At 37.8% G+C, this 13,038-nt stretch overlaps 1 protein-coding gene across 1 annotated transcript; it reads left to right on the top strand.

The window, feature by feature from the left end:
• The first annotated feature begins 1,529 nt into the window (after positions 1-1,529).
• Positions 1,530-13,004, top strand: LOC145478877 (CCR4-NOT transcription complex subunit 6-like). The gene is made up of 6 exons (XM_081457066.1): positions 1,530-2,091; positions 5,840-5,905; positions 6,298-6,455; positions 7,328-7,482; positions 7,966-8,279; positions 9,021-13,004. The coding sequence occupies exons 1-6, from the start codon at positions 1,614-1,616 to the stop codon at positions 9,515-9,517; spliced, it is 1,668 nt and encodes a 555-aa protein (XP_081313192.1). The 5' UTR covers positions 1,530-1,613; the 3' UTR covers positions 9,518-13,004.
• Positions 13,005-13,038: the final 34 nt, after the last annotated feature.

The following is a 13,038-nucleotide window of genomic DNA, read 5'->3' as shown; positions in this document are numbered from 1 at the left end:
ATAGCTCGGGTATCATTGGGTATTGAAAAGGGTTCGTGTGAAAACCCCCACAAGAGCTGTTTCATCTGTAATTACAATGGGCTCCTGGAGACGGAGGCTCCGGAAAATGGACTCTTGGTGCAAAACGATTAACGTACTTTTTCATATTCTAAGTTTTGACTCGTACTAAGCAGATGGAGTTTTTCCAACTTGTACGAAACGAAGTACTCGTGCGCGAAATCTCGCCACAGGCTATCTTGCATGGTTGGTACGGGTACCTACGGGCTTGGGGGAAGGGGGGCAGGTGGGGGGCGGTGACCTTCTTGCGCGACAAAATTACCCCAGCAAACCCACTCAAACTGCATGAAAAACAAAAACGTTTACAGATCTCACATCTAATGAAACTGCTATAATCCCAAAAATAGCTGTATTGAAAGCTTGCCTTCTCAATGACTTCTATAAACAGTCCTAATTAATCTATAGTAAAATTTAAAACTTATCAAAGAAAAAGTTCCTCCTTGCATGGCGTTCATTCAGGGATTGGCAGATCAGCAACAAAGACTTTTGTGATTCAAGAGGGACCGTTTGGACGTTAAAGAATCTGGACTCTATTCGCCACGAGCGTCTCGATATGCTCGAGACCTTCAAATAACAGTATGAGGCATTGTTAGACGTCTTAGTCTTGTTTTGGCCACAGGAGACTTGCAGCGTACACTGCAAGCCTAGCCTCCTTTGAATTCAGAAGCAGCGTAAATACGATGGCCAACAAATTGGACGTATAAGAGGAGCACTTCATAAGAAAAATTCAATGAAAAAATTATAATACCCCTTTGTTAAGACATCACAAAGGGCTCTTCTCAAAGACACCACAAAAACAAAAGTCTTGGTCTTCATTCGTTGTGATTTTTTTTTATAGCTAACAGAAAACTCAAGGTCCCTCATATCATTTCAGTCTAAGTCCTTTTTGGCAAGGCAAATTTCCTACAAAGTAGCTTACAAACCTTGAAACCTAAAAAAATAATAATAATAATAAAAAATAGGGTCCGTTTTTTTTTCGGGAGCTTGAAAGACCGCGGTCCACTGTCTAGCGTGGCGTCTTCAGTGCGCCCACGACACTTCAGATCAGCAGCAAATATACATTACACACTTTACACGATACTGCTTTAGTGTTAACTCTTTGAAGAAACTACTTGATAGTGTCAAGACTCGCAGCCGGGCGTCTAATCACACGGACATAAAAAGTAACTTTATTTACGAGTTTTGAAAATTACACCAATAGCATTCTTTTGTAATGTTTTCTCTTAGGTGTCGTCGCCCGAATCATGAGGTTTTTGCCCGAAAATTACATAATTTTCGTAGCTGGGGTCTGCAGCCCCCTCGGTCCAACCCCCTACCCCCACCCTTATGGCCCATCCCACAAGCTCGTATGTTTATGTGTGAGGAACTTAGGAAAAGGTCCTGGGTTCCTATGCGGGTTATCCCGCGCGGCAAATATATGTTAATTATTCGAGAAAATTAATGACGTCACGGGCAAATGATCCGAAGCCTTGTTCAATGGTCTAAATTGGTGGCCATGTTGTACGCCATCTTTGTGGAGTATTTTTTCAGGAAAAGAGTGTCATGATTCGTTCGAAATGCCGAAGGATAAGCATGAAAATAATGATCTTCGAAGAAATTATACCCTAATGAGTGCTGAGGATGTAGCTAACGGCAAAAAGTCGAAATGGACCGAACTGGAAATTACGGCTCGATCGATTCGTAATTTGAGCCCAACACTATGGCAGCTGGATTTTTTGACTGCGTTGTTTCTAAACGACAATAATCTTACAAAGATTCCCCCGGAGATCTCCAGGCTTGCTCAGCTCAAGCACCTGGATTTGTCGTCGAATAAACTGCGAAGTTTGCCCAGCGAACTTGGAGATCTGGTCACATTACGTGAGCTACTTCTATGCAACAATAATCTGAGAGTTTTACCAAACGAACTAGGAAAACTTTTCCAGTTACAGACTCTTGGATTGCAGGGAAATCCCTTGCCCCAGGATGTGTTAAGTGTAAATGCAGAACAGAATGGAACAGCAAAACTTCTGAGCTTTATGCTGGACAATTTAACTGGTAAGTAAGTTTAAACTAAGTGTAAACATGGAAGGGAAAAGTCTGTGGTGTCAATTCTAAATTTATCGTTGTCAGTTAAGGTTCGGTCCTTGATCATGTCCATTAAGCAGCACTTCTCGTTTTATACCCACTCTTGGACTGTTCTTTAATGTTTGTCTTGAACTGTATTGTTGATGAGATAGCGCTGAATTGTTTGCTTGCGAGCGACGTTTTTCTTTGTGTGTTTTGCACGAGGTTCTTTCGCATAAATTGAGTTCCGAGGCGTCGAATATATGTCATATTGATCAGTCTTAGCTAAGAATTTAGCTCGGTCTTGCTTCTTTCCCGATCAATATTTTACTTTACTTTAGTAACTCAACTACCTTGATTTAAAACACAGAAGGAATCCCTAGCATAATTTTGCAATAAACTTGTTACTTAATCATCCCGAGATCATTTTGTATTCAACGGCAGAAAGAAAAGTTCTTTCACCTCAACGAACAATAACAGTTCAGACCGCCATGTTTTAAGCTTATTGGAACACAGTATGTACTTCTAAACTACGGATGATTGCATTATGTAAAGCTGTAAGGTAAATCAGTTGCTGACCCGAAATAATCAAAGGATTTTCTTGTATAATTTGGAAGCGTGATTCCACGGACCTACAGTCCGGAAGTGGATTTGGTGCTAATTCGATTCAGCGAAGCTTATTTTCGTTTTTGTTCGTTCAAGTTTGCTTTGAGGTAACCTTGCTTTTAAGTTCGTTTTGTTTAATTCAAAACCTGGCTGAACATTTGATCTGATGGCTCGGTGATGAAGAAAATCAAAGTGTTCCTCGAAATTTGTGCAAAAAGTCGTTTGAAAATATCACTGCACGTAATGACAAGCTGAATTAATTTGGATTGGCAGGTTCTTGGAAAGTCACTTCGTTTGGGACAGACAAATATAAGAAAAAATCGAAAAATACAGTGTTCACATTTTTGACAGCAGTATGCCAAGTAATCTAGTATTCTTTCTTTTATATTTTAAGCTGATAAAATTTTTGCAACAGTCTACAATAATGAGAAAGAAGTCAACTTTAAAATACCGTTAATTTCATTATCAGCTTTGAATAAATATTTTCGATTTGGCGTTTCTTTTTCTTTGAAATACTGTGTTTTTCTTTGGTGGTATTGAGGGAAATTGTATTCTTTTTAAAACTGCTGCATTGCCAAACATTTTGAAGTTTTTAGACTGAGTTTTAAGCAAGATTTAAACAGTCAGTGTGGCCAATTAACACCTTGTTATAGGGGGCTATTAGTAAATCATTATTTTTAATATTCGTTTTGTGTGTTTTTATGTTCAGTGTCTTATGCCAACACAGCTACATGTATATGTCATAGTATGCGACTGCTAGCTTTCAATGAATAATTATTATTGTTATACAGTTAAAAATAATACAAAAAGGACTCAAAATCTTTGTTCAATCAAAATTTCTAGGAAATTTTAGGAGCGCATATAAAATAACTTTTAGGAGGTGTGAAACTTGGAAAGTTTTTGTTTATGCCCAAATGGACACTGTGATTTCTCAGTAAATGCACTTGAACAGTTTTGTCTGTCAGGTTCCAGTTGTTCAGAGTGTGGATAATACTATCCACCAGATAAATTACAATCCAGTGGATTGAGTAGTTGAGTAGGGTGCTTTGTAGACACTTATCCATTGGATAGCAATTTATCTGGCCCCAGTTGTTCGAAAGGTAGATAATGCTATCCACAATAGTGGATAAATGTTGACCAAACAAACTGCACTATCCTCTGGATAGTGATTTATCTGGTGGATAGTGTTATCCACCTTTTGAACGACCTGGGCCTGGCGGATAACATATTCTCCACACTTTGGACAAGTTGGCCTAGGATGCAAGCGTTTTCTTCAAAAACCAAGAACTTGCCTACAAAGTTACGATTTGATGGAAATAAAGACTTCACAGGTTGTTTCCATGCAATATTGCAGTCCCAGTACATACTCTTTTTGAGAAGAAATTAAGGTACATGTAGGAAGAATGATTGTGATCCTTATAATGTGATGTAGCTAAAAGAGTTAGGACTTGGGAGAGTTTAAGAAAGCTATCTTAGTCTCATATCTTGCAGTTTGGCTCATTTTCTGGGGAGGGGAACTTCCAGTCAAATGACCTCTTTTAGAGTTCTTCCAGGACCCTAGCTTAAAAAATATCTCACAGATATTTGAGGTATTGGTACACGAACCTCTAAGTATAGGGTGTAAGTGAATTCAAGCCACAACAGACACAGCAAGAGTCTTGTATCTTTTAGGGGTTCATTAGAAAGCTTTTAAGGAACACTACCACTTTATAGGAACCCCTATCTCAAGGGAAGATTCCTCAAAATTGAATATTGCAATAATGTTAATTTTGATCTCTTATTTACCTCTTTGGTGTAATATATCTTTGTACCTGACTTGCATTATAAAAAAGGAAGGTTTCCTTCAGTGTTAAGATAATCTTAGGCACTGTATATTACAGTACTACTTAACAAATTATTATTCAACAAGTGCGCATTGGATATAAGCTGGCTATAACCATCTCAGATCCAACAAGCGCAAGTGGATTGTTTTATTACAAATGCCCCCAAAATGTAGAAAACTAAAATAAAGTAAAAGTAAAAAATGCCCCCAAAATTTCCATGTGTGCTTAGCTTACCATATTTGTAAAGTGTAGCATAACGGCTCATAACCCATGATGGCTAAGCCAATGAAAATTGAATTGCATTATCCAGTGATCCAGTTTTTAACAATGAGAAATAGTAACTGTAGAATTCTGAAAGTAATGCCCCCCTCCCCAAAAAAAACAACGGCTCCCCAAAAGAAACGTTAATTTTTTTACCCTCCTATTGAACCCCGAAAATAACGGTCCCCCCCCCTCCCCCCGAAAGTAATGGCCCATCAGTAAGTAGCAGCCCTTTGAAGAAGTCACTAAAAGAGAAACTCTCTGATCTCAAGCACAATATGGATGAAGCATTCTGACTGCAGGACTGCACAACTTGAAGAGTTATTTGTGATTTTATTTATGAGCTGTATTTGTCGGGCAGCACATTCACAGCACATCAGTTTCATTGCGATACAACACGATATAATAGTTTCGCCTGACAGTACCAACATTTAGGACCTTTTTTGTTGATACAGTCTTACTTTGTTTATGTGGGTAGTTAGGGACACACCTAAATGGAACTTTTAATTGCATGTGTTATACATTCCCTTTGTCTGAAATGACTGTTACTGTACAAACACTTTTCCATCCGAAAGTAATGGCTACCCGAAAGTAGTGGCCCCTTTTGCCCGCTAAATCTGAAGGTAACGGGGGCAATTCTACGGTATGCCATGGATACTTTTAGGTAGATGAATAAACATTTTTTACAAGTACTCTCTATATTGGTATCCATTACTGGTAACCCATAATGATTTTGGAGAATTAACACTTGGAAATTATTATGGTCTCTACATTGCTTACTTGGATGTCCTTGAGCTTAGAAGCGACACAAGTTACTGTAATGTGTAATTTTCTGAAATATACTTATTTTTACTGAGAAAAACCTCAATTTTTTATTAATTCCTTCCTGGAACACATCAAATTTGGTGTTTGAAGAAGCAGGAGGAGGGAGATGGTAGGTGTTGGTGGTGGAGAGTGGGTGCATAATTGTGGCACCATTACTGTATACATTGTCCAATCTATATTGTTTTTGGAGTATTCATTTTTGATGGTGTTTGATGATGTTGCAGTTTGTCCTCGACCACCAGAGAGACAGTGGATCTCACTACAACCTGACAGATCAAGGAATCCTGCACGTAAGTTGTTGATAGTTTCTAATAAAGTTATTAAATATTATTACAGATAGAACATCCTTTTTTTCTGCTTGAGAGAATGTTAACACATCATAATGACCCCGACCAAGAATGAAAGGTGGAACACTTGATCTAGAGTCTACCTTGTAACCAATAGGTCACCTTGCCTTCTCCTTGTTGCTTTACTTACTCTTGTATTGATCTCAATATAACAATATGACGGCAGTATTTTAGATCGTGTGTAAAACAAAAACAAGAGCAATTACATTAGATTTGAGATTGTATGTACATGCATGGGTATGTCAGTGTGAGACTCAAATGCATATACATTGTGCTAATTGTGTCAGTTTACATTTTGTGTGTTTTTTTTTTGTTTTTTTTTTTTCATTTCTTAGTTACATTTAGTGTCATGTGCTATAATGTGCTTTGTGACAAGTATTGCACAAGACAGATATATGGCTATTGTCCGTCATGGGCGTTAGATTGGGAATACAGGAAAACAGCGATTTTAAAAGAAATTCTTCATTATGGGGCAGACATTCTTGGCTTACAGGTAATGTGCAAACACTCTTTTTGTAGAAATTGCTTTGTTTTTCTCACTTTTATCAGTAATACCCAATACATATATTTTATCAACCAACTGAACCAAGCACAAGTATCATAAGCACTGGGAGAATATTGGTCTTTTGAAACAGTGTTTGTGAAGTGTTTAAATGGTGAGACTAGCTTAGGGCCTGGAGTTAATGAATTTGCACTCTGTGTATTATGTTATAGTTTGCTGTACATGTTCATAGGATGTCAGACGTTTCACCTACAAGTCGTTTCGCCTACAAGTCGATTTGCCTGTAGACATTGAAGTCATTTCACCTACACAACTGAAGTGGTTTTGCCTACACAGTCTGAGTCGATTCGCCTTTTGGAGTTATCGGGAGGTTTGAGAAATTGGGATTCCACACAGTTTGATCACGTACAGTTACTTGAATCAACAACATATCGATCCTCTGCTCCCTGTGCCCAGACACGCACATTGCTCAAGTAGTTGTTCAACTTAGTAGTTGTTCAGTGCCGTCGCTGTGGAATACTCTTCTGAAAAACATTACTATAATTATTGTAAACCTATTTGTCAATTTTTAGATTATAAGTATTTAGTATTAAGTAATAAGTATTTAGTGTAGGTAAATCCACTTCAATGTAGGCGAATTGCCTCAGATCGTGTAGGCGAAACGACTTTGATGGTGTAAGCGAAATGACTTTGATGTAGGCGAATTGACTTGTAGGTGAAACAACCAGCCACCTGTACATATTATGTACATGTATGTGTCTAGACTTTTATGACTTCAGGTTGTCAAAGGCTGTTTCGTATAGGATATTTAAGTTCAAGACATTATTCATGCACTAACTTTCTCTGTTAATTTCCTATTGTAGGAAATTGAAACAGAGCAGTTCTTTAACTTTTTTCTTCCTGAGCTTCAACAACATGGGTATAATGGAATTTTCAGTCCAAAATCCAGAGCGAGGACAATGACAGAAGAAGATAGGAAATATGTTGATGGCTGTGCAATATTCTACAGGACATCAAAGTAAGTATGATGAATTGAGTTGGACCCTTGTTGATGAGGTGCTGTTTGCCTGAATGTTTTGTATCAATCTGTTACTTGGTACAAGAAAAGAAAGAAGAACCGTAAAGAAGAACAAACATTAAGTCAATATCAGAATCTGTAATTTCATTTACAATGAGCAGGTGCACATTGCAGGTATACTGAGAGATTTTTCCCCCTGATTGTCGAATCCAATCTGACAACTTATGCTACTGAAGATGGCTAAATTCACATACTTGCATAGGTTTGTCCTGTGAGTATAGCTGCTTAATAAATACTACAGAAATTGGAGTAAAATGCTTGCACATTAAATCACCAGGCTTCTCCAATATTTACCAATGGAACTGGCTTAACATTTACCATAGGCCTCATACAATTGCATTCTAATAAAAATTTAACACATTGTGTAGTTATTACAGAGCTATTCTCTTTCATGCTTTATTCATTGGTCATTCATCATTTCAGATTCACCTTTGTGAAAGAGTACCTTATTGAGTTCAATCAACTAGCAATGGCAAATGCCTCAGGTGCTGATGACATGCTCAACAGAGTCATGACCAAAGATAATATTGGCATTGCAGCACTGCTGGAGCTCAAAGAGGGCTACCTTAACTACGGCAATGACGTAAACATGCCGAGGCAACAGGTGCTTGTGTCTAATGTTCACATCCACTGGGATCCCGAGTTCAAAGATGTCAAGCTGATTCAAACAGTGATGCTTATGCATGAGTTGATGAACATCATGCAAGAGATCAATCCAGGTTTCATGGTCCAGGGAGGTGAGTTACATTTTCTCTAGATATTGCACAATGGAAACGCGACTTTAGGGCTGAGAAACCATATTCTGTTATAATTATGACCAAAACCAAATAAAACAAACGTCTTTGTTATATCAGGGATTGGTTAATACAGTAATTGCTTGTTTTAATTTTTGCCTTAAAAGTAATAACAGTGTTACAATGCACACTCAGCATGCCACTATTAATAGTGCCCTCTGACAAAGTCATTATATAATGAACTGATATATTGAATCATGTGTTGTCTTATTTACCGTAGTCTTTTACACCAGAGTATTACTGGATTTACAATAGATTTACAACCTCAGCCAAATGTTGGGTGTGATTTATTTTTAATATCAGGTTAGATTTCAAGTTTGGGCCTTGGGATTGCTATAAATGGGATTTCGTTATACTGGGGTTTGTTATAGTGGGGTTGTTCCTTACATTGGGTTGAAAGATATTGATATTGATATACAGGTGGACTGACAGTAAGTTGTAACATTGTGCAAGAATGGATACATCTAGGATATGTTAAAATCAGTCTTCATTGGCCTTGTTGCTCTGTAGAACATTGTTTCAGCATTTGTTAGTCAGTGAACTACATGTAGTAAGGCCTATATGTTTGGGTAACAAGCTTCATGTACCTTTTGTGGGGACATGTTGTTTTAAATATCATGGTTCAATTGTTTTGCTAAATGTGTTACTTACTGGAACACTTACAAACATTCTTTTTCCTAATAGGTAAAAATGGCACACCACCAAGCAAGTCCATTCCATTGGTGTGCTGTGGTGATCTTAACTCCTTACCTGAATCAGGTGTTGTTGAATTCTTGGATAATGGAAGGGTACGGATTGACCATGGTGACTTCTTGGACATGAAGTACGATGGTTTCCTCTCTCGTCTCAGCAACAGTAAGAACGGCGAGAAGTGTGGGGATCTAACTCACTGTTTCAAACTCAGTCGTGCCTACTCTGAGGAGCAGATGTCATACAGCAACCTTACGTATTCATTCACTGGAGTCATTGATTATATTTATTACACGTCCGACCTTCTTGTTCCTGTTGGGGTCCTCGGCTCAGTCAGTAAGGAATACATCAAGGAAAACAAGGTCATCGGCTGGCCACACCCTCATTTCCCATCAGATCACCAGTCTCTGCTCGTAGAATTTGAGGCACTGAGCTTCAGTAATGGGGTTCCAGTTTATGGGTATATGCCAGGTGCACATCATCCCAGGTAGTGTTACATGCCATTCTTACGTCAATATTATTGTAAATTTGTAACAAAGGTGTAAAAAGGCTGACTTGAAGGAAGCCATTTTTAAGGATCTAGTCGCAAGACTTGTTTTGTATTCAGTCTGGTAGACCAGTCGGCCAGTGGAGGCATTTTTCCCTCAGTCAGTTTTATAACCACGTTTAAGCAAAGGGAGAATAGCAGTTACCCTGACATTTCAGCAGTTGGTTGGTTAACAGGGAGTAATTGCAGGGATTTAGCTAAGAATACACTAAGGCCTAGGTCAAACGTCGAACTTCACAAGAAACAAACTAAATTGCAATTTGAATCGATCCAAATGGATAAAGCTTGACCACTGGGTCAAACATTGAACCTAATTTGAATTTAGATTGACCAACACATTCTATCCATCTGCTTTAGACAGATAGAATGTGTTAGTCAACCTTAATTCAGTCGAGCAAACTCAGTCAAGTCAAATAAAACTTTGCTCAGTTTAGTGCGTCTCATGTGAAGTTCAACATTTGACCTGGGCCTGAGTTGGCTCAGTAACAAGGTCAGTCTTGGAGGAAGAAGTCCTTGTTTTCTAGTGAAATTTCAGTTGGTTAAGAGCTCTCTTTTAGCCGGTGAAATTAGCTACCATTTTGTTCTTTGCTACATCCCTGTGGTTGTTATAATTTTATGTTTGTAGTAGTAATTTATTAAAGTTCTAGTGATGTGTTCATACAGCTGTCGATACAAGTGCAATAAGAAGTGATATTTAATTTTCTTAAAGTAGACAAAGATCTGTATCTTAGTCCAGTCGACCCTAACATGGGATATGAGTAAATGCCACAGATGAAATTGCAGGAACACATGTACCATACAAGTTTTCATAATTTGTTTGCAAATACATGTGACTAAAAACAGGCAAAACTTTACTTACAAAGAACATGCAACTGTCATAAAGCCTGAGGATATTCTAATGACATGTGTTTAAATTGCATGTAGATTAGAACTACAAGTGTCATTTGCAATCTGCGCACATGCATGAATGGAAACGAAAGTACATACAGAGTGGTACAGTGTGTTTACTTGTATGTACAAGTCAGTCTTAAAGAGACAGTGTCCTGGTTGTGATGGGGCTGTGATATTGTGTTTTAACAAGTATGGCTGGAGGCTTGCCCTAAACGTGCATTATTATCTTGCAATAGAAAGGAAAAGCAATGCCAAAAGTGTTGAAAGCAAAGAAATATCAGCTAAAATAGCAATTTAGTATGGAAATTAAGAAAGACAACCTTCAATAATCAGCTGAAACACTGTCTCTAGAGAACATGCATTCGTAGACTGGAACTGACTCACTTAAAATAGTGTCTTTTATCTGACCACCACTGAACTGCAATATGAATGTACCTATTACGTATCTCAATGTTTTGTTTTGGTTTTGTTCAATTATTAGATGTCAGTTGTGTACTGTAGGTGGCGTTGTGTATTTTTAGGCAAAGAATATTTTTGAAAGAGTTTTTCCATTGCATAGTTGCAGAAATGACGTACTCTTAGTAACAAATAGTTCATGCACTTGCAGTCTGAACATTGTATCGTAATTGCCTGGACCTTTTTCATACAAGAGTAGAAAGTTTGTTTTCGTCCGAAAATGATAAGAATTGTCTGAAGGTTTCAGTCGTTATATGAACCTTTTTGGTAAACTAAGAACAAAACAAGTGAGAAAAACTTCAGCCAAGAAATATTCAACGCCCTCCATACCAGTTAAATGCTAGATTTAGAATTTCGTTTGCCAGTATAGTTGTAGAACTTTAGGTGGTGAAGCAATATGTTTCGTCGTGCGTTAAAAAGATTTGCCAACCATGTGGTGCAAACAGCAGTTTATCAGCATGTTAGCTCATGTTGATGTCGACTTGAACTTTGCACCACTTAAGAAAGAGGAAGCGAAGTCAACGTAACCTGGTGTGGTCATAAAAATGAGGTTGAGAAAACTCAAACTTTAGGTAAGCTTGGGTTTATATGAGGATCTTAAAGTTTCTTTTTTCCAAACTCGTTCGTGTGTCTGACTGGGCTTTGTAAACTATAAGCCGCCATTTTCCTTTTGGAGGACACGTTCGTGTTGCGTGACGTCATCGTCGTATCAATCCAATCAGGACATACCTCTGTCTAAAACCCGAATCTGTTGTTTGCTCCACGTGGTTGGATTGGATGGAGTTGCAAAAATGTAATTTACCCAAATGCACTGGGGGTTGTATTGTAAACCGTTTTTATCTTATTTATGTTAAGCAGACTTGTCTTTTTTTATTAGATTGTAGTTAGCTACGTAATGGACTTTGTGTAACTTGCAACGTTACGAGTGTAAAGTGTGTTTTTTGGCAAAACGTCTGGTAAAAATTACCGAGGGCGAAAGCCCATTATATTGGCCATCTTATTGTTTCATCGCCTTGTTCGTGATACTTTCATTTCTTCCTTTGCATGAACGCAGAATATTACGCAGTTTTATTTTTAGTCCTTGAAGAGAACTTGACCATTCTCTGCTTACTTAAGTTAAGCTTTTTGTGTGTGTTTTGTTTTTATTTAATTTAAAGCAATATTGAAGTTTATATACTAGCCAAATTATTCCGGCCCGAAGGAAATGTGTGTGTAGAGTTAAAGAGGTACTCTCAGTACAAGTGGTGGAGGTCGGGTGTCAAAATTGACCGTGCGGATGCCCGCGGGACTAGATATCCCGCGGGAAGAATTAGCCGCCGGAATAATAGTCATGTACTTCACATCCCCGTTTTTGTTGGTCACTGATAAATGTCCATATTGTTTTTTGAGTAGTGTATGTCTTTAAATTCTTTAGATTATGTAGGAGTGAACAAATTAAGCCAATTGTTATGATTTTTAGGAAAGAGATAGTAAATTTGGTTAGCTTGATTTTCTGTTTTAAGAAATATAAGCCTTGTAATTCCTAAGTTCAGCTCTTGCTGCTGGAGTGTTTTGTCGCAGCAAAAACTGAAACGAGCGAAATGAACATTTCTCAGTGATCAATTAAACTTCTTGGTCATTATTATTATATTATTTTTATGTGTAGTTCGATCTTAGTTATTGCCCCTAAAAGTGTGTTTATTTTTAACAAACAAAATTTGCACACTATCGATCAGGCATCGGCTAATATTCGTCAAGCAAGACTTTCATTAACTTTTTGAAATTCCGGCCGTTGTTTCTCTACAGTTTTAGATGTAAGAAATACATTTTACTGACTTTTCTTGGCGTGTTGCTAACTGTATTTGAGTTGAGAGGCCATTATCTTGCTGTTGCATTAGATGAAGTGTGCAAACTTTGTTTTGATACCAGAAGTTTTGTGTCGAGCAGTCTTGGCTATTTACTTCGTCGCAGTAGTTTCGAGTAAGGTTGTAAGTTTGTAGAAAGTTAGCAAGTGCCATTACATTGTAACTCGGAGATAAAAATTTTTAATCCAAACTGGCATTTCTGAGAAAAAGACGGAAAACGACTGGAATAAACTCCGTGAACAGATAGAGCTTGCAATGTGTCTTTTAAGATTCT

Source organism: Orbicella franksi, chromosome 2 (genome assembly GCF_964199315.1).
Source record: "Orbicella franksi chromosome 2, jaOrbFran1.1, whole genome shotgun sequence".
NCBI lineage: Eukaryota > Metazoa > Cnidaria > Anthozoa > Scleractinia > Merulinidae > Orbicella > Orbicella franksi.
Note: the sequence above shows the minus strand (reverse complement) of the source record. Positions and strands in the feature narration are given on the sequence as shown.